The 20,359-nt window shown below is 42.3% G+C and overlaps 2 protein-coding genes across 3 annotated transcripts in view; one reads left to right on the top strand and one right to left on the bottom strand.

Annotated features, from left to right (window-relative positions):
- The window catches only part of LOC120452674 (synaptotagmin-like protein 5), a 54,008-nt gene extending 34,860 nt beyond the window's left edge, over positions 1 to 19,148 (bottom strand). The window contains exon 1 of one of the 2 annotated variants that reach the window (XM_039637021.1): positions 18,598 to 19,148. In XM_039637021.1, the coding sequence (XP_039492955.1) occupies positions 18,598 to 19,133 (536 nt within the window). In that variant the 5' untranslated portion in view covers positions 19,134 to 19,148. Of the gene's footprint in view, positions 1 to 12,662; positions 12,820 to 18,597 lie in introns of those variants that run through there. The other variant, XM_039637020.2, reaches the window with a different exon arrangement.
- LOC120452676 (plectin) lies at positions 4,211 to 7,208 on the top strand. Its single transcript, XM_039637027.2, has 3 exons — positions 4,211 to 5,884; positions 5,953 to 6,526; positions 6,860 to 7,208. The coding sequence occupies exon 1, from the start codon at positions 4,372 to 4,374 to the stop codon at positions 5,836 to 5,838; it is 1,467 nt and encodes a 488-aa protein (XP_039492961.1). The 5' UTR covers positions 4,211 to 4,371; the 3' UTR covers positions 5,839 to 5,884; positions 5,953 to 6,526; positions 6,860 to 7,208.
- Positions 19,149 to 20,359: the final 1,211 nt, after the last annotated feature.

Below are 20,359 nucleotides of genomic sequence, written 5' to 3'. Positions count from 1 at the left end.
GCCAACAGGCAGCTAACCTGACCCACTCGTGTCAAAGGCTTCTCAGAATACCGGGGCATGTGATTCCCCAGCTCCGATGCCAAAGGCCGTAGCACTCAGTGCAACAGGCAAATCAAGTATCCGCACCGTGCGCCCTATGTGGCTCGAGGAACGTGCTCGGGTTCGTGATCTCGGCCGGCTGAATGCTGGGCATTAAAAATTGATTGTGATGGAAATGACAAAGACACATTCAGACCACCACTACACGAGCAGAAAAAACTAACATTCACACGTGTTCTGGTCCAATGAATTCAATCTATTTCGAATGGAGCTTAGAGTAAACAGAAAAGTCCAGCAAAGCATTCGAAGAGCTTGTTTAGATCATATAAAATGTAGACTATACATAATTGCCCATTTGAATTACAATTATTTCTTATATAAGCTTGAACTTTTTCGCTGTGCACTCGATACCACATCCCACACACGCGACCACAAATGAAAGTGTATCAATTTTATTTGCCATTCGGAAATGCCAAAATGTGGCTGTTCGGCTCGATGGAGCGACATCAACATAACTCCGGGCAACAAAGAAAGCGAGCAATTTGGCAAAAGCCACAAGGAAACAAAAACCCTGACATTGCCCCCATCGATTTGCATTTTGCCCAGCAAGTGAATGCTTGTGTCGTGTGTATGTGGATGACGAATGTGCGTGCGATTGGCATCGCCGGCATTTGCTGTTGCCACTGCCATTACCCATACGCAGTGTGATCACCAGAAAATACTGAAGGGGGGGGAAAACTGAAAGTGGCAGGGCGACCGGTAATTGGAAAATCATCCATTACAACCGGCTAATGGAAACTCGGTAAAATTGTCGCTAAATTCGATTAAGTGTGTAAGCATCGAGACTTTGATATCGATGAAATGCTACTCCACCCAACCTCCCGTATCATTCGCCCCCCTGCGAAACCCACTTGTTTGTATCGTTGTTTTGGGTTTGACTGATTGCCTCCGTTGGCCTTTTTGCCTTTGCCCCACTCTGGGTTTTGGCCACCAACGCAGCCAGCCCGCGCATAATTATGTAACTCAATTTGTTGGCAGGCCCGGGCAAAAGCCCATTATTTATAAACACAATTTAATTAAAATTCATTCTGTGTCTTGAACCAGAAACACCCATAGAAGCATAACGCCAGCATACAAAGCACACAACAATTTATGGATCCGAGGATTGCCTTCTCCTGATTTAAGTAGTTAAAAGATTTGACAATGTGTTCTAGAATATCTGCTGACCGGCTTAATGATTCTGTTCCTTGGCAAATCTTTCATCGGGCTACCAAGAAACTAAATGAAACATAGATTCGTTTTTCTTTTCTACAACTACTTTCTGAATCCCAGTACATGAGTTTTCAATATACTAATGTTTTCTTTTATGGGATTAAACAAATATATTTTCCTTTCAACAACTGTGCAAAGGATTTCCATTTCACATCCTAATAAACATTTTCCTGCTTTGTAAGAAACCTCAAAACATGGAACTATTTGTATCAAATACATTTCCCTTTCAGTTTCGCAAAGAATCAATAAATCCGCAAGGTATAAAACCTCTTTGTAAAATGTCATTATATGTAACCTGAAAGGCAAATTGATATTTTCATTTTCAATAAAACATAAACGCGTCCTGAGGTCGTGCCCCAAGTGAACCGTCTGTTTGTTTGTATGCAAATTATATGAAAATTGCACTTGAAACTTTGTCTTTGGCTGGCTGCCACTTGCAGTTGAAAGTTTTGCCGTATTGCTGCCGTCCTGCAACTTTTTTGCCTGAAATTATTGATAGCCCCGTTTAAAGTTGCGAAGACATTTCAATTTTAAATGGAATCAAAGTCAAAGTATATAAATAAAATAAAACCAACTGCACAAATCCAGCAGTCGTGTCTTGCCAGTGGGCCCAAAGGGTCAAGGGGTAAAGTTTCATGTGGTTAAAAGAAACCCTATGAAACCACTATATATGCACGGTACATGGCGATTCAAGCACTTTGCCATTGTGTACATTCCTCACTTGTCGGACATTCCGGGTCAACAAATAGCGAAAGGCTTGCCTTCGCTGGAAGAGGGTTTCCTAAATCAGTAGATATCAAAGGATTTTACAGCTGGAATAATATTTCGGTACCAACTCTTACCTTAAACATGGTTCCAACATACCAATTTAAATCAACAATTTATTCTACTGTGTTGGTACCACTTGCATTAAATGTAAAAACTTCAATGAAAAGTTCGTTGAACCAAACGTGGCGAGTTTCTCCCCGAAGATGGCTTGATTAATTGACGATGACCTGGCCAAAGACTTAATGCCGAACTTCCGTGCGAGTGGCAGATATACTTATTATATCAATTAAGGTAAGCAACAATGCTTTCTATTGTACCCCCAGTCCAGCAATTCTGCTGTCTCATAGGGTCGGACCACCACTTTCCATCATCCATCCAACTTAATGTGCAATAATGAGTGTCATGTAATGCCAGACGCGTTCGATTCGAATTGCCAACCCGCCAACCAGCCAACAAACAAACAAAACTCAACAACAAACAGCAGCTGCAGTGGTTACGGGAAAATAAAAGAGAAAAACCCAATGCAGCATTAGCAACGACAACAAATTAACATTTTTCAAAACTTTAAAGCCCCGACATGCGTTGACACTTTCGGGGAAAATGGCGTACAATTTCAAATGCAGGCTCAAAACTTTACGCGTAATTACGGCACTGGGGAAAACTGGGGAAAACAGGAGGAAAATAAATGGCAGCCAGGGAGGGGGACACAAAAAAGTAAATAAAACAAACCGCTGGCAAATCGCGTTCGCTGCGCCGTTGACAGTTGTAAAATGGAAAGGTTATCCGGACCTTGGTCAGCAAAAAGCATGGACAGCCAGCGAATGCGTCGAGGAAAGTGCCTTCGGAAGCTGCAGCTGCTACTGGAGCTACTCATGCCCCAACCCCCATGCCTTCTGCCCCAGAGACTCCTCCAAAGAGCTTCTGTCGTGGACAGTGACTGATGGTCTGGGAGCAGCGCTCTTTTCTGCCTCCAATGATTACGACGATGATGAAGACGGCGATGACAGGGCAGCATTTAACCAGCGCTCAGCAGTTAGATAACTATATATAAATTATGGAAGCCAGACGATACAAATGGTCGACAGATCGCTCTAGAACATTTAATTGCGCACAAATAATTCAAAATTTATAAAATTGATTTATAATTTAATTCTCCAGGCTCGATATGATATTATGATATTACTGAATAAAAAATTAATTTTTTAAAAAGTTTTTAATGTAATTATATACAATTTAAATTCTATCGCACGAATTTCAGTTGGCTTTAGCGTATTTTGCAATGCACTCAGTACTCTGCAAGTAATTGGCTTTTTATTAAAAATTCCTTTTTAGCTCAATGGCTGTTTTAAATGCAGGAGAAATATTATTTCTATTGAGTGCAACGCATTCGAGCTCAGAAACTCAATCGTTTAGCTGGGTTGTGATTTCCCATACAAATTCGTATGCAAATTCATAGGTATACATAGCCAATAGCCGGGGCAGCAACGACCCCGCAAGGGAAAGCACTTGAGCCTTACTTTGATGCACATATCCCCATTAAGTTGGCCCCCATCGAGCTTGTGGCTCCCAATGCGGCCATGCAACCCAGAGACAGCGAGAAAGATCTCTTGGCCTCATGGCCCAAAACCCACTCAAATATGCAAATCCACTGGAAGTCCACACAGACCTCCGACAGCCCACATTCGAGTGCATGTTTCTGAGCTTCGGGAAAAGTAGTTGCATAAAGCCACAATGCCTTTCCAGAACCTCCCAGAGAAAGTAATTTGAAATTACCGAGGCACAGGCTTTCAATTACGGTAAGCTAGCTTATCGATATGAAGGTTATATTCTGTTATCATGGTCAATGACAGCTACCAAACATCAAGAAATGTGTCTATGTACTCGCTGCATAAAAATATTAGCCAGCTTTTAAATGTTTCAGTTAATTTTTCATTACCCACTCCTTGTAATTTACAGCATTTTAAATTTAAACCCATTGCAAATTCCTATTTCTTTATATTTTTATTTGCTTAGAGAGACATGGAAACCTTTTAAGATTTAAATACAAAACTTCTTTAATACTTGGCAAATGGGTTGTGCTTTAGATTATTGTTTAGACATATTAATCCATCCGAAAACTGTCGTTTCAAAAAATCTGAAAATTTTCTAGCGGACTTCAGTTAGTCAGTACATTTCGTTAGGTTAAAAACACACAATAACATTTTCAGTGAACTAACACGCCACAAAAGTCCTACATAAATCGAAAAGGACCTTACAATAGTTCATTACCTGTAGCTTCTATTTATAACCACGATGCATAATCTCCAAACAGAGTCGGATCGCGTTGTCAATGGGGTCTGGGATAACCCGGGACTCTCGATCTTCGCCACCTCCGCCCAGGAGCCCATGCCCAATCTGCTGACCCAGTTGAAACCAATGCCGAATGGCGAGAACGACTGTGTTTCTGACAAGGATGTGTGCCGTATGTTTACACAGTCGTCTGTGGCGGAAGCCACGTTGTACCGTCAGGTGAAACACCAGGTGGAGGAAGTAGCCGCCGTGCTCAACAGTCATCTGCATCCTGGCCAGCGGCAGGAGCAAACCGATGTGGATGTAACCCTGGCCCTGGCAAAGGAATCGGCCCGCCAGCAGGTGGAGGCCAGCAGGTGTCTGCAACTCCATCGCAATGTGGAGAATCTGAGGGATCTCGAGATGGAGGTGGCCCGGGCTCACACTGCCTTGGCTGTTAAGAACAAGATCACACTTAATATCAAGCAGACGGTGGAGGATAAGCAGCGGGAGCGGGCCGAGGCTTTGGCGGAGCAGCGAGCCGTGGAAAAGGAGTTGCGGGAGGAGAAGCAGAGAAGGGTTCAGAAGGCAGCCATCTTCCGTAGGGATCTCATGGCCCAGATCACCGAAGGTCGCACCAAGCGGATACAAGATCATCAGAAGTCCGTGGCGGAGGGTCGTCTAGAGCTCAAGGAATGCAGGGACATAGTGGAGCAGGAAGGCCTAAAGGATGCAATCACGAAGGCGGAGCAGCGCAGGGTGCTTCTCGCATCCCTCGACCAATCGGCAGCCATGCTGAAGCAAACCCGCGAGGCCTACGCTCTGGCCCAAAAGAATAAGCCGGAGAGAGGACTCCTCGATGCCCTGGGACCCGTTACGGCGGCCTATGTGTCCAAGGCACAGAAACGACGCCTTCAAGAGATCGAGGCCAGGGACATAAATGCAGCTCGGCTGGGCTTCCAGCTCAGCCAGATCAAGCACGACCTGGAGTCCCGAGATCAGCTGATCACCAGTCTGCTGATCCGCGAGCAGAAGGCCAAGGAGAACGCGCTGGCCTTGGAGCAGGCCAGAACCAAGATGGCCAAGAAGCAGGAGATCCGCGAACAGCTGCTTAGCCAGCGGGAGGAGCAGAAGTTCTTCCGAGACAAGGCAGTGCAGGATGCCCTGGTCATGCCCAAGGATCCCATGTGCTTCGGCGAACGACAGTATCGAATGCAGGTGGCCCAGCGGGAGAACACGCGGCGATTGGATGTCCAGTGCTACCAGGACATGGCCCACATGGTCGTGGAGGCCAAAAATCACAGGAAAGCTGCCGCCCAGGAGGTGGCCGACATTATCCAGGAGGTGTACAACGTACAGAATCGCCAGGATGAACTTGTGGCCATTGAGCGGATGAAGGTGCTCTCCAAGCAGCCGCCTGAAGTTCTTTCGGCGCTCAAGAAATCCATCCTCACCGAAGAGGAGATCAGCTCTTTAAACCTCAAGAAGTAATTAATGAGTTTTCATTTAATACTCGTTAGATACTTGTATTCCGCTGGTAAAGGATACAAAAAAAAAGCGCTTTTGCTTGAATTTCCTTATTCCCACCTATCTTCTTTGCTTCAGTTTATTATTAATCCTACGCCCCCTTTGGAAGTTGGCTATTATTTATCAAGTATACGGGAACTACCTCATGTGATGCACCCTACTGGCACAGGATGTGCTTAATTTTCCATTTCGCTGCTCTGCACTTTCAAATAGACTTTGCCATCCCATTGGCCATCCCGATGAAATTCACTTTCTTACCCATTCTTTGGCCAGGCTTTTGCAGCAGGTCAGGTTTCCAGGTTTTGTAGCGGAGCAACCAACCGGTTTACCGACATGGCAGCTGGAAAATTTGTTTACAATAATACAATTCGAACTTCGAACGCACGCAGATGCAAGCGTAAGTGCACTTTGGACCGGGCTTACACACATTTCGCTTGCGTGCGGAACCTTTACTTTCCATTTCTGGACTCATTAGCCGGCAACCGGAGGAGGCAGGTTTATATTTCATAACTGGCAGTCGAAGAAGGCTTAAGAATGTTGGCAAAGTCGCTTTTTTGGCAACTATTTCGGTACACGCTCTTGACGGCTTGCGGAAACTTTCCCTGGAAATAACTTTGGCTCCAAGTTTCGGCCTCAACGTGCAGAAAAAAAGGTATATTTATGCTTTCAGTGCACTGCAAACTAACAAATGAATCTCATTTTGGCTGTTGCGAGCTCGTCTAATTGTAAAAACTGTTGCCATATAATGCATAGAAAATATGCAAGTTGAACTAACTAGCAATAACTAAAGTTTTGTATTGACAAAGTTGTGGTTAGTTCAATGTTTAATTTCTCTCAGTGCAGACTTACAGAAGCGACCAGCACAATCACGACAAGTCTGCCGAACGGTGTGAGGTTGTTTTGTCTTTGCGACTCTGGTCATAGAGGAGCAGTTTGGTTGGCAAACTTTTTATGCCGAAACTTTTTTCTTTTTTTTTGGGGCCAGATCTTCAAGTTGGCCAAAAAGATGTGAGGTTGTGTGCACAGGCGTGTCTGCATTTCTTCCACCTGGAAGAGCGTTTCTGGCTCTAATAGGAGTTGAGTCGTTGAGTCGTCGTGTGGCTGCAAATGTGTTTGCATTGCAATGAAATTGGAAACGAGATCTGCAAAAGTTGAGTAATTGAGCTGATTCTGCTTCGTTGGTCACTCGAATCGAAGAACCTTTCCTCCAACGGATTCGTGCCACAACAAGCATCTGGGGGCCCCATTTTCAGGCCAGCCAGAAAGTGGAACATTGAGAGAAAATAGCCTAGTAAATAAACAAAAATTAAATAAAATTCTAATTATAAACTAAACCTCTTTGTTTCGGGCTATGCTAATGTACTGTCTTGAAATGAGAGCCTAGTTGCATTGATCGTCCCTTGATTATTGTGAGCACTAAAAAACTAAAACTTCAATTGCAATACAGAATATACATGTATTTATGACTTGTGACTTTTTCCTCTCTGCAGAGGCAGACCAAAAAAGGGAACAATGAAAGACAGGCTCTGAGACATTGAATGCGAGCCAGAGAACAAAGCAATAAAAGGCCCGAGAAGTGGGTTGTTGTTAGCTGTTTGCTTGCCATGCTGGGAATGGAAAATGGAAATGCTAAGGAAAATGAAGGAAATGCAATGTCGTTAACATGGCTCGTAGGTTTGGCTTGCTGTCTGTTTGGCTCTATGGCTGTTTGGCTTTCGGGTGGAAATGCGGCAGGTTGGCAGCCAGTATACGCATATGCTTGACACGGAAAATGCAGTGGCAGTGGCATTGCATACTAATGTCCCCTCCGGTGCCGAAAGACAAACGGAGGAAATAGATGCTCATAAAAATTACTTTTGGTGGCTATAAAATGCCAGCAGCCACTTCCATTCAAAAGCGGCCTCTTGATCTAAAAGCCCACGCAAAATGCAGCCCACAGATATCGTTCGAAGTGGCTGAAAGTAGTATATGTATATCTTGCGATTATCATGTGGGCGCCGAGTGAAAATTGCGTGCAATTATCCAAAGATGATATCAGCATTGGCTGCCGTAAATGCACACATAAATATACGATCCATTATTGTGGCCCTTGGGGTACCGATTTGTTTGTGTGCTTTCTTAGCGCTGCGACTCGAACTGGTTTTGCGCCATTCGACCGCTATAAATAAACAATTATTTTGAATGCAAAGCCAGCGAATGCGACCGCCGCAGACACTGCCCATGGAATGTCACCATAGACAATAATAATAATAGTAAGTGGATAAATAAAATTATTATGCTAATTTAGCAGACGCACTGAAATCGTGACAACAACGTCACGCGTAGGGTTTGTAATAATTACAACAATCATAACCATAATAAAAAAGTTGTTGATATTTTTAAAAGTATTTTTGGTATAATCAGTGGGTGTAAACGACCTTTACAATGGCATACTGGGGTTTAAGGTCTCTGCCCTTAAAAATAGATTACTTTAGTTAATCGGTTAACACTTGTGATCGCCGACATTCCATTACCTTGGAACTTCTAGCTTTGGGTAGTTAATGTATCCGTTTTGTGAGCGAATCAATAATTAAATGGTTAAGTGCGGCTCAAGCTTATTCATCTGTGGCTTACTAGCCCCCAGTGAGATACACTCACGTACACCAGATAGAGACAATTCAATTTTAGCCAGCTTATGGCCATTGTTATGGCCATTATATCTGGCTAACATTTCAACCGCTGACCGTTGGCGTTGGCAAAACAAAATGAAATAAAACGCTCCACACTCGACTTGACTTGGGCTGGCATTCAATAAGAATTTCAGACCATTCGGCGACATATTGCAGCCACTTCAAGGCAGCTGATGCCACGTAAATAATATATAAAATATATTGGAAAATAGAGAAGGAAAAGCATGCGCAATAATAAGTGTAGCAGCAACAGCTAACAAATCAAAAACAACTCATACTTCGGTCCACTTTGGAGCTACTGCCCCCAAAAATTGTTTCGATTTTTGCGCCTTAAGCTAGAAAATAATACTCTGCTTATTTCATTTACTGAACGGATTTCAATGATTCTGATTCATCGTTTCTCAAAGTTCATTGAAACTTTACAAGTTTTCAATTGCATTTCCGTTGACCGCCTTCGATGTGGAAATACTTTCAGAAGCAAAAAACTTACAGTTGCGGTCAGAAAAATGTCAATGTAAAGCAATGAAATATATATAATTTTAATTTTAAATAAAATGTTCTTTATATATTTAATTTCTAAGCCAAGTCAAAGCTAGTGACTACACTCATCCACACTATTATTCGTTCATACAAACGTATCAATGACTGTTCAAAACAGCCCCATTTTGCAGCTTGTTTACAGATTTTTCCGTCACATTCACAAAAGTGTTTCACAGCCATTTTGGCCATTGAATTTGTCAGGCACAAAACGCGCGAAAACAAAACAAAATCGGCGGCAACCATTGACAGACTTGTTTTGGCCAGATTTTTGTCTCTGATTATGTGTATATTTTGTTTGACTGTGCGGCGGCTCAATTGCGCTGCTTAATGTGATTTGACCAATTTGGGTTCTGTGACCAAAGCCAGAGCGTTAATTTGCCTATAATTATTCTGGCATGTCTATGAGATAATTGCACCATCGGATCTGGCGGATTATAATGAACGAATCGTGGCCAATTTCGCTTTGAACTTAAAGTCAGTAGCTAGTCAAGGGTATTAAACGAACCTTTTACCGCGATTAACAGCCTTACTTTCATCACTGTATCTTGTGAGACATCTTCACTTGGGCTCACTTTTGATGACACTCGTTAAAACACAGTTAACCCGATTTGCATTTGGCTTGATTACAGTTTTCGCGACCAGCTTATTCTGATGTGGGTTTATCACTGGCCAGACATCTAACCGGCCAAAAGCCCAACCCAAACGCCAGTCCAGAAATGTCTCACATAAAGCTAACTCACTCAGTTGTGGCAGCTGTTTTCATTTCGATAAAAATGCAAATACATCACAGAGCAAAGTGAAAGAAAAATATCGTTATTAAACTCAATAACTGTCACTGTTTTTTTGCATACATTATAATAAGTTTCTGCGGCAGGAAAAATACTCAGCCGAACTTCTAAAAGATATTTCATGTTTGCAGCGGAAATAGAAAAAGGCCCACAAGCAAACGAGATGGAAAATTCAGGAAGCTGGCGAAATGATAATGATAAATGTTTTTCGGACCGACGAAAGGGGGCGTGGCTTGGAATGAATATTCATGAATGATTAATGAGGGAAGTGGGAAGAGGGAAAAGGCGTGGCCCCCAAAGGTGGCCCAAAGTCAGAGTTGATGGAAAATCTCCAATTACCTCGTGCGTCGGCCAGAGTTCACAGCTCCATGGTCAATGCACCCAGGCAACTTATCTGGAAAACTGTCAAGCTCCTTATCCCCAATCCCCCGGCATACACATGACATAATGTCCAAATATTTGGATCTTGGGCACATAAATAAGTTCAGCAAGTGTGCTTTAATTTTACGGCGCATCTGATAAGCGCTCGCAACTTAGCCTATTTCAACCTTATCGCCCAGCAGAAGACAAAAGCAGCACAGAAGTGTACGTAATTCGTTTATTCCGAAACTAGCATATAAAAAAAACCATTAGCGTTCTGGAAAAATCAGTGTCATGTCGAAAGTCAAGCATTTTTCAACTTACTATGGCCATGCGGCAAAGTGCTAATTAAACTCATCTGGCTGCCGACAGACAGAAATACGAGATACATACATTCGTCTTATTTTGAGAGGGAACTTTTCCACACAGGTGACTCAAGTTCTTGTTGAACGTGTCTCTTGAAATCAGCAAATGCGGTTAGAGTGTGGGAGGAATACCTAATGCAACTACATTTGTTTAAGATAAAGTGCCATTGGATTTAAACGAGTCTTTGTCTGTAGTGTTTGGTGTTTGAAATGGGCTTTAAACACCTTTTCGTTGCATAGCACATAAATTATTTCAGTATAATGGCATCAAGATATTATGATTAATGATAGTATAATCGTATAATCTTTTTTCAGCTCGCTTTGCTCAACACGATCTTTTACGAGCCTAGCACACCCTCTTCACACCTACAAGATACTTTAGTACGTGCCGAACCACTTATCTTAAGTGTCTGTATCACACAGATGGTTTATTTATTTAAATAAATTAGTCTTTTAAATACCTTTCGGAAAATACCTTTCTGCAAATGACGGAATTTAGATAGCAAAGCAACTATGTACCTTTGACCAAATTAAAGTTATAATGTAATTTATTTGTTTGTGTCTTTTCTATAAAAGGAATCCTATAAATTCATATGATTAGGTTTCTTATTCACCGATTACGATTTGTCTCTGTGGTTTAAAGTATATGTATATGCAAAATGATTAATACGTGCCTTTGCCTGACACGCGTAGAAAACACATTTCAGTTCATTCCATTGACAAGCTTCAAGACTTTTGTTTAAGAACGCCCTCAGATATACTTTTATAAATATTATAAATGTATCTTTTAAATTGAGGGTCATGGAGTTTTTAAAAAGTGAAGTTTACACTTTTGATTAACACTTTAATGGGTTTCTAAGCCGTTGCGTACCGCCTTATCGTATTATAAATATAACACAGATTACTTTTATGGCGTGAGAAATAAAGCTAAACCTCTTAAATACATATATTTTGTGTGATTTTCAGAGGGCAAGTATTACATAGTCTCTTTTCCATTGACAGCATTGACAACTATTGTTCGAGAACGCCCTCAAATAAGTTCACACCTACAAGATACACTGCTGTATCCAACAGATACCTGCGCTATTTGTCATTGTTGCTGCGGTGAATTAGTCATGCCGAACCCGAGTTGAAAGCAAATGTTATTGCTCCTCAAACTCGTAATTCCCGCATCGCCATGGTCGCGTTGCGAATCGAGCTCCAGCTCCAGCTCCAGCTCCAGTTCCAAACGTATCTTGAACTTGGTAATGGTAATGGTGGGGAATCTTCGGCGATGTCACGGCGGCGGCTATGCAAACATCAAAAAGTCTCAGACGTGCATAAGAATTAAGCTGAGCTTGCAGCACGGGAAGGTAAACAACAAGACCAGACGCGGGCTGGTCGGGGAAAAATAAAGTAGAAAACAGAAAAGTATCTGCCAGATACAAGTTCTTCGGGCGGAGTGGGTGCATCCACACACGCGTGTGCCGTGTGTTCACAATATGCCCCTCTAGAGACACATATACATATACGATTACAGCTGCCGATATAAAAACAGAAACGTTGCGACGAAATGTCCGGGGACAAAAACAAGGAGACAGTTAAGTATCTCGTACCTTTGCGGTGACGCTGATTCTTTGTTCTTTGACTCCGCAGCTTAATTAAATTTATAAACCGTTAAAATAATCAGAGCCCGGCTGCGGATTCCTCCTGTGCAAGCTCCATCTTTAAGTTGCGAGGAAAGCAATTACAATCGCTTGTATAACCAAAGAGAGAAAGCATCTGCCCATGGTGATGTGTGCAGTCGAAAGAAAACATACATACTTCTATATCGAAGTCCAGCAAATAACGGGTTAAGTCAGAAAAATTACGTGCTTTTTGGACTATAATTTTGCAATCAAAAAAGATCCAAACAAGGTCTATGAATTCCAAAGGGATATCTGATATTTAGTTCAATTGTTCTGGCAAGATTGAACCATATAATACCAAAGATTTATGTTACATGCAGATGTTTCTACATTCAAGAAGTCGTACTGAAGTTTCTTAAGCTCAGATTAAATTTGTTCTTTGATTATTTTATTCTTTACCTTACTGGTTGCGAGATACTTTCGTATTCAGCGCCGCCTTTCGACCACTTGTCGTTCGTAGAAATGGCTTGTGCAAACTCTGGAGATCCGCCAAATTCTGCGTTGTTTGGCAAAGAAATTATCCAATTCGTTTTCGGAGTTCGCTGGGTTCGTTGCTTTCGTTGCTGCTACTTTGCGTACACATCCATTCGATGTTGATTACAGTCGCTGCGTGCGGTATCTTCGAGATACATTCGATTCGTATTGGTGTGTATATAAATCTGATATCAGACCGAATAAAAGACACACGAAGAGGAGCACTTCTGGGGCACAGGTAGAAGGAATGAAATCACACAAATCTTAAACCGGCAATCTCATCGCACTCACAGATACACACGCACACATGTATCTTACACAGCGTTCAACAGCGGAACGGAACGACATTCGCTCGGTTCGAGACGCGTTCGTTGACTAAAGTCGGTTTGCCAAGTCGATCGGTGGGATTTGGGATTGAAACGACGCGGCCAGCGGTTGAAAGCAACAGCAACAGGTTGAAAGCGGCTCTTACTCTCTTTCTCTCTCTTGGTCAGAAAATGAGATACTTAGATACTCTGCTACTCAGATACTCAGATATTGCTACCTGAGGCGCCCTTCTCGCATTATCATTAGGCCGAATGCTCGACGGCGACGTCGCCCGCTATCAGTTTAATTACGTATGAGAAAGCCACTCAGGAAAGCGCATTGTTCTCGTTCTCACTCTTCCTCGGTTTTTGATGCCCGGATTCGCGTGAACTGCACTTAGTTCCCAAACTGGATGCATTTAGGTGCATATTTATACACTGCCCGACGGCAATCTGATTCTTGTAAGGGCATATTCGCTAAGGCACTAAAGTGAATTCAGGCAAAGTGAACTTTTCAATTTCAATACTAGTGTGGCTATTTAAGTTATTAAGTTAAGTGCTGTGATATTAAATAATTAAGCGGTAGAATCATGATAATCATTAATATTTTCTTATATTAAATTTCCCACTAGTTTTTGCCTCTTCTGTGTAACTCGAAATTAAATCTGATAAAATGAAGATTGCTCTAGCTACATATATCAGTCAGCAAAAAAGAAATTGTAAGCAAAAATATAAAATAAACAATTTAAAGCAAATGAAATGACTTCAATGATTCTCGTCAAATAGCCTTATTTATGGCAAAAAAAACTTGTCAAAGCAAACACATTTAAACTTCTTGTTTGTTTGCATAATTGAGTTTATATTATTAATAGGAAAAAATGTCCCCACAAAACGAGCCATGATAGCAAAACTATTTGCATTCCGTTTGTTATTAAATTCAATTACTCAGATAATACTTATCACAAACAAAGCGTGCCAGTATACTTGTCTAATATTCTTAAGCTATTTGATATTTAAAACCTTTAGGCATGCGATAAATTATCTTGACATAATTGGACGCCCAAAAAAAAGATTATACATATCTGGATTGCATTGCGAAAAAGTTACGAATAAAAATACCAATTTTTTAGGTGAACTAAAGTTTCCGATGTCTGTTCTGGTTTTTTCATCCACAGAGTGTCCAATATCCGCCCACATATGAGTGCGATTTCACTCTTTCCCGTCCACTAACGTGTGAATTCGTGCAGAAAACATTTTCACATGCCCCCGAGTGCAGTGGAATTTGGAGTGCAGTTGCAACCATAACAATAGCCAGTAATAGTTGACATGCGGCACTGACAAATATCATAGTTGTTGGATAGCATTTTAAAAGTATATTTAATTATTGCCGGCCATGCGGTGTGTGGCGCTTTGGGAATGTCTACTGGCCCCAGAGCCATTGTTTTCCACACAAAACATCTGGCACATGTGGCTTATGTGGCGTTAATTACAAGTAGAATTGCCCCGGGCACTCCACATCAATTTACATCTAAATTGCAGGTGCTCCAGGATACCCGTGTCAGGTGATGTGTAATCAAAGCCGACGCCACAGAATCCTTGCCACTTCTTGGTCCTTCGAGCCGGTCAACAGACTCGGTGTCACCTAATGAGCCGATCCCAGGCGATGAGTGGGCGTTAAGCGGCCAATTAAGTTGGCTGATGACCAAACCCATAAAGCCAGGTGTAATAAAAGTATACTCCGGCATGCCATGGTAACTGAGGGCTTTCACAGGCCTTTTTCGCTGACTGAGCCAAAGTTTTCAGTTCCCATTTTTGATGGCCCTCACCGGGAAGTGGATGTGGAAGTTCGCCCGGCAGATGAGCAGCGATTCGCTGGCGTAGCCTAGCAGCAAGATTATAATTAAAAGTAATCAACGACATTATCAAGGCAAATGCTAAGGCCAGAACGCAAAGCATAAAGCCAAGGCTGGGCAACGGCAAAATTCAGAAATTCTGCGGCGCAACAAGTCAAAGTAGTTGGGCCCTTGCCAGCGGAGCTCTGTCTCGCTACACATTAAAAAAATGGGAGTGTTTTGCATTTATTAAGGCACCTATAAGTAGGAATGCGTATACTCAGCTGTACAGAAATGATTATCAAGTTTTAGACTGAACACGATGAGATAACTTATTGCTGACCTGCTTTCTTTGAGATAGGTGTAATCGTGGTTATCAGATTTAATTTTAGTTTAGTTTTCATTCAAATGCCAGTATTAATGAATGTACATTTTATGCAATAAATAACATTTTAACATTTCATGCCATCTAGAAAGAAATACTTTTAAAGCTAAAGAAAATATCTTATTGTTAAACAAATAACTGAAAACATGCAGACGAACTTCTGTGCAGCTTTCACGTCCAATATAGCAGCGTTTCGAATGCGGCTAACAAAAACATTTAATTAAGTTCCCTCTGCCGGCGAATGATGAACGAGCGCTCCATTAGATTTAATTTACTCAACAAGTATTACCAACATTATCAGTGTTATTAGCTAGATGAATGTATATTCCCCAGTCCCCTTCCCCTTCTTCATTCGTGCCATTTGTGTATTTGCACACTGTGTGTGCAAGTGTGTTTGTTAGCGGAAATGAAGTAAGTGTGTTGCTGCTGCCATCTTGGGTCCAATGCATTTAAATTTCACATTAAATTGTACTTTAAGAGGATTTATTGGTCTGGGAACCCCGTTCACTAGCCGAAAATAAAAACGATGTAAATTTTTAAAATACAATATATATAATAATATATGGTAATAAGTGCAGCATAAATTCTTACATAAACGGGAATTTTTGCATAACCCAAACTTTAGCAAAGCGGGTACTACAGCCCTTTGGCATTTTACATTTCAATAGAATTCGAACTAGGTGGACCTAGTTGGCTTAATGGGAATGCTTTCATCAATTGTTGTCCCAGCAGGATCGATGTCCACCCACGGCTGGATAGAATAAAGGACATCGCAGGACCTGCCACATGTGACCTGCTGGCCGGCAGGCACTTCCTTTCGCCTGTCGCCTGTCGCCTTTCGCCTTGCTGCCTTCGCTGCCAATCTCCAATGGCGCTTTTCAATTTAGCTATTTCCGCCCCAACAGTGCCCAACACGATTAAGCAATCAGAGGCGACTGTAAGGCGCAACAGCCGCCAAATGAGCCAGGCCAACGAAAGGAATCGGATGGGCAGTCAACTTTGTTGCCGGCGGAAGGGATTTATGTGTTTAGATTACTTGTGCCGAGAGGGCCATCATATATGTTTATATGATGGCCGCAACAAACCAGTCATTAAAGTGTACTAAGTTGGCCAAAAGGAGCAAGCACTCGGGGCAACTACAATATATGTCAAGTCGTCAAAAGCACGTCGAGTCATTAATGACCCTCATAAATTTGTAATGCCTTTTTGCTGTGATTGCATTACGTAATATATCATAAAAATAATTAATTATGCAGCAGTAAAACTGGCTTTCCACCATCATTGTTTCGTAGCAATTAATTCTTTTGCAGATGAAATTAAATTCAAAGAAGAATGCGAAATAAATCATCTCGTTCGATTGTTTACCAAAATCTTTAAATAGGCCATTTTTACGGCCAGGAAAATAAATGTAGCTGTCTTCAATCAATTTTGCCATGTTTCAGACTATTTCTTTAAAATACGGCATAGAAAGTGAGCAATGTCAAGGCTTAAGTTGTGGAAATGTCGTCATGGTAAACTGAACTCATTGTATCGATTCGTAGGCCTTAAAAATAATTGTCTAATAGCGAAAACGTGTACGAGTACTGTCAACGAATGTCGCACAAGAAGAAAAGAGGACAATAAAATTGCTTTCCATTTTGCGGCAGCGTCGGCGTGACAATGAAAACACTTTCCAGTTATTTGAATGCCAATGCAGCATAAAACTCGGATCCCGCCACCCATCACCCACCTTCCTTACCGACCTTGCCCCACCTGTTCCCTATTTCGGCTAACGACGCATTAAAAGCGGGTGGAAAAGCCCTGGAACTAGAACAACAAACAATCCAACCAACCAGGGTCACGAAATCCACCAGCACGAGGACGCGAGTATGCCCCAAGAAATTGAAATGCAGATGGGGGAACTTAGCTGAATGGAGAGATTCTTCCCCCGCCGAAGGGGATGCTGTTCTGTTAAGTACAGTAAATGCTTCCTTTGGCGAACGAGCTCCTCCATTTAATTCTCTTTTAACTATATATTCAGTGGAGCGCGAACGGCTTTCGTACACCATTATTTCCCTACTTTGCACTAGCAGGAGATGAAAAAGTATACAATCGAAAGCTGCCAATTATTATGGTTCCTTCCACGGTGGAAATTTCCAGCGGAAAAATAGTTATCTAAATAAAATAAATGTTTTGTAGAATAGCGTAAATAGCACAAAAGTATGCTACAATTCAGTGTTACTTTTCAATTACGCTGTATTACGTTCATAGCATACTTTTAGACACTTTAAAAAGTCAAATTAACTCTATTGTGGTTTTCGTGGCCCTTATTAAATATTTAAACCAATAAATTACATTTTATCGATATAAGCTCGCTAATCGAAAGTTCACTGTAAATACGTTTAACAAAGAGGCGTCTGCCCCCGAAAAATGGGAACAATTTTCCGCGCATATCAATTTAGAGCACCCGGCTGGCGATGGCGAACCTGGTGGGATTTACAGACTGGATGACTGGGTGAACGCCAGTGGCAGACGCGAGTGATTTGTCGGCCAAGTGCCTGCAGGTAAGCCATGGCATACGTGTACCACTGGGCTTATCCCAGTGCAAAAAGGGAGCAGGACTGTGGACAACGGAGTCCGGAGCTCGGAGCTCGGAGAAGTGCCACCGCTAACTGTCGAGCCATAAATTACGGTCTCCAAATGTGCGATACGTGCGTTTGCCGTGGGGATTGACGCTCGGCAGTGGCATTGTTTTTTCGGTTAATAAAAAGCTTGTTTCAAGTGCATTAGCGCTGCAGTTCGAGTGGCGAAGGCAAAGTGCATTGTCTGCCAAAAAACTTCTGTCTTCGTGACACATTTAATTAGGAAAGCAAGGGCAAAGTGGAGAAGAGGCTGAGAAGAGGGAAATACCTGACTTAGTTAGTTGCAAAAGTGCAGTAAGACAGCTCGGCTCTGGGGCGAGTTTCGATTTAACTTACAAAATTACACAGGAAAGTAAAGGAGATCGAATGAGAAAGTCCTTCGGTGGGGGAAATGCGACACTTTCGTTGCTGACTGCGCAAAAAATAAGCTAATCTGGGGTGCGATTTTGCTTGCATTGTTGCAAAACTATTTGAATATCCAATGAACATTTGAATTGAAAGCTGATGACAGAAGTCTTCATTCGATTTGCCAAAGTTGCTCTGGCATTTAAGGAATTGCTTTTGTAAAACAAAACTTGGCTTCTTTTAAAAATGGTATTACATTAAGTAAACTATTTATATGAACTGACGGTATTTTTTTCAAAAAACTTATCTTCTCACCACCTCAGGACTCTCTCATTAAATATCTTTGATTGCTACAAATTAATTATCACTTACATCATTCTGGTGGCATCTCTCTGCCTCACCGACTCGTCCCTGTTGAGCACCTCGATGATCATCTTGCGCTCGTTATCGGATAGATTCTCGAGGACCTGGGATGTGGCCACCGCCAGTTCGGGACCCAGTGCATCGATGGTGTCCACCGGGATGCGCTCCACACTCGACGACTCGCAGCTGCTGCCCATGGTGGAGCCGTGCAGAGTGTACGGTGCCATGCCGCCGCCGCCCATTCCCATTCCAACCATGCCGCCCATGCCACCAACCATGCCCATTCCCATGGCCAGGTTCATGCCGCCGCCCATGCCGCCCCCGGTTACGCCCATTCCCAGGCCAGATGCTGCAGATGCGGTGCTCACTGTGGTCGGCACCGTGCCACTCGTGTTGCTGCCGCCGTACTGCAACATGCTGTTGCTGTTCGGCTCTCCGGCGGCAACTGCTGCTGCTGCTGCTGCTGCGGCTGCTGCTGCCCTGTGTTTGTTGTTGGCGGTCTGGGTGGGCGTGGCGGGGAGGCGGGCGCTTCGTCCACTTGACATGCTACACCGATTTGCCAAAGGGACAACTGCAATTCCAGATTCGGTTTGTATCCAAGCGATGGCGGTGTATGCAAATAGAGAGCCGCGGGGTTGAAATGCGACTTTTTAATTTCAAACTGTGTGTTGCTCGTCCCTCGCCGCTGTTTGCCCTAAAATTTGATTTTGATTTTGTGCTGCTTTGCGCCCGAAATGCGCATCATCCTGCTGGCAGACCAATTGATACCTGTAAAATAATGAAACAAAAATTTCGCCGTGAATATTCTGCAAATTTCAGCGTTCTACTCGAAAGAATAAAGTGCAAAAATTGGGCCAATACCGAAGTAGATACTCTCCCTGCTCTTCAACCGCCAATTAAAATGTTTAATAGTCGCAGTAGTGAATATCCAAAAAACATGGAATATTTCAGGCAATATGCTCCTAGAATTTCCTGCTTCGCATTTTTGGTTTATGCTTTTCGGGTTTGCGGCCAGAAATCCACAACAATCCAATTAAATTCATTGAATAAGCAGGAAAAGGCAGAAAGGAAAGTTCAAATGTAAAATAAATCTATTAAATGTCAGTAGTTTACGTGGGTTAAAACCTAAAAGATTACACAGGTATGCCGAAAGAGCTGCCGAATCCGCTTTTAATCTAGATAAAAATCAAAAGCGAGGAGGAAAGTAGACTTTTGACCACGTATCAATATTTCAGCATTTCGATTTTGTCACTTCGCATTATTAAGTTGAATGCTATCAGCTCCTGGCCAGGATCACGAACCATCCGGTGCTGACCCAGTATTTCACCGTGCTGTACAAGCCATAAATACACGAGATGATTAATTGAAAATTGAACACATCGGCGTGTCGCACACTTCTGCGGGAAATCCCCTCCGCAAACCATACAAATGTCGATATGCTCGTTTACGTAAGTACATACTATATATGTGGATTTGTGGTGGTAACAAACGCAGAAATACACGCTTTGGGTGTAGATTTTAGATACAAGTACAACTCTCAGGCAAGGGTAAACGTGTGGTGTACACTGTACACACGATTTGTATTTGATAAGGTGGCAATGTTTGTGTAACCATTAAAATCGAATTATTTTGGCAAACGGTTTGCCAGCCACTGCTCCCAAAGTCCATTAAAATGCAAGCCCCAATAAACTAAGACCTCAAACTTAATCGCAAAGCCGATTTAAGGAGAATTTATTCGAAGTGATGCAGTCAGAACATTATACCAAATTAA

This window comes from Drosophila santomea, chromosome 3R, assembly GCF_016746245.2.
Source record: "Drosophila santomea strain STO CAGO 1482 chromosome 3R, Prin_Dsan_1.1, whole genome shotgun sequence".
NCBI classification, from domain to species: domain Eukaryota; kingdom Metazoa; phylum Arthropoda; class Insecta; order Diptera; family Drosophilidae; genus Drosophila; species Drosophila santomea.
Note: the sequence above shows the minus strand (reverse complement) of the source record. Positions and strands in the feature narration are given on the sequence as shown.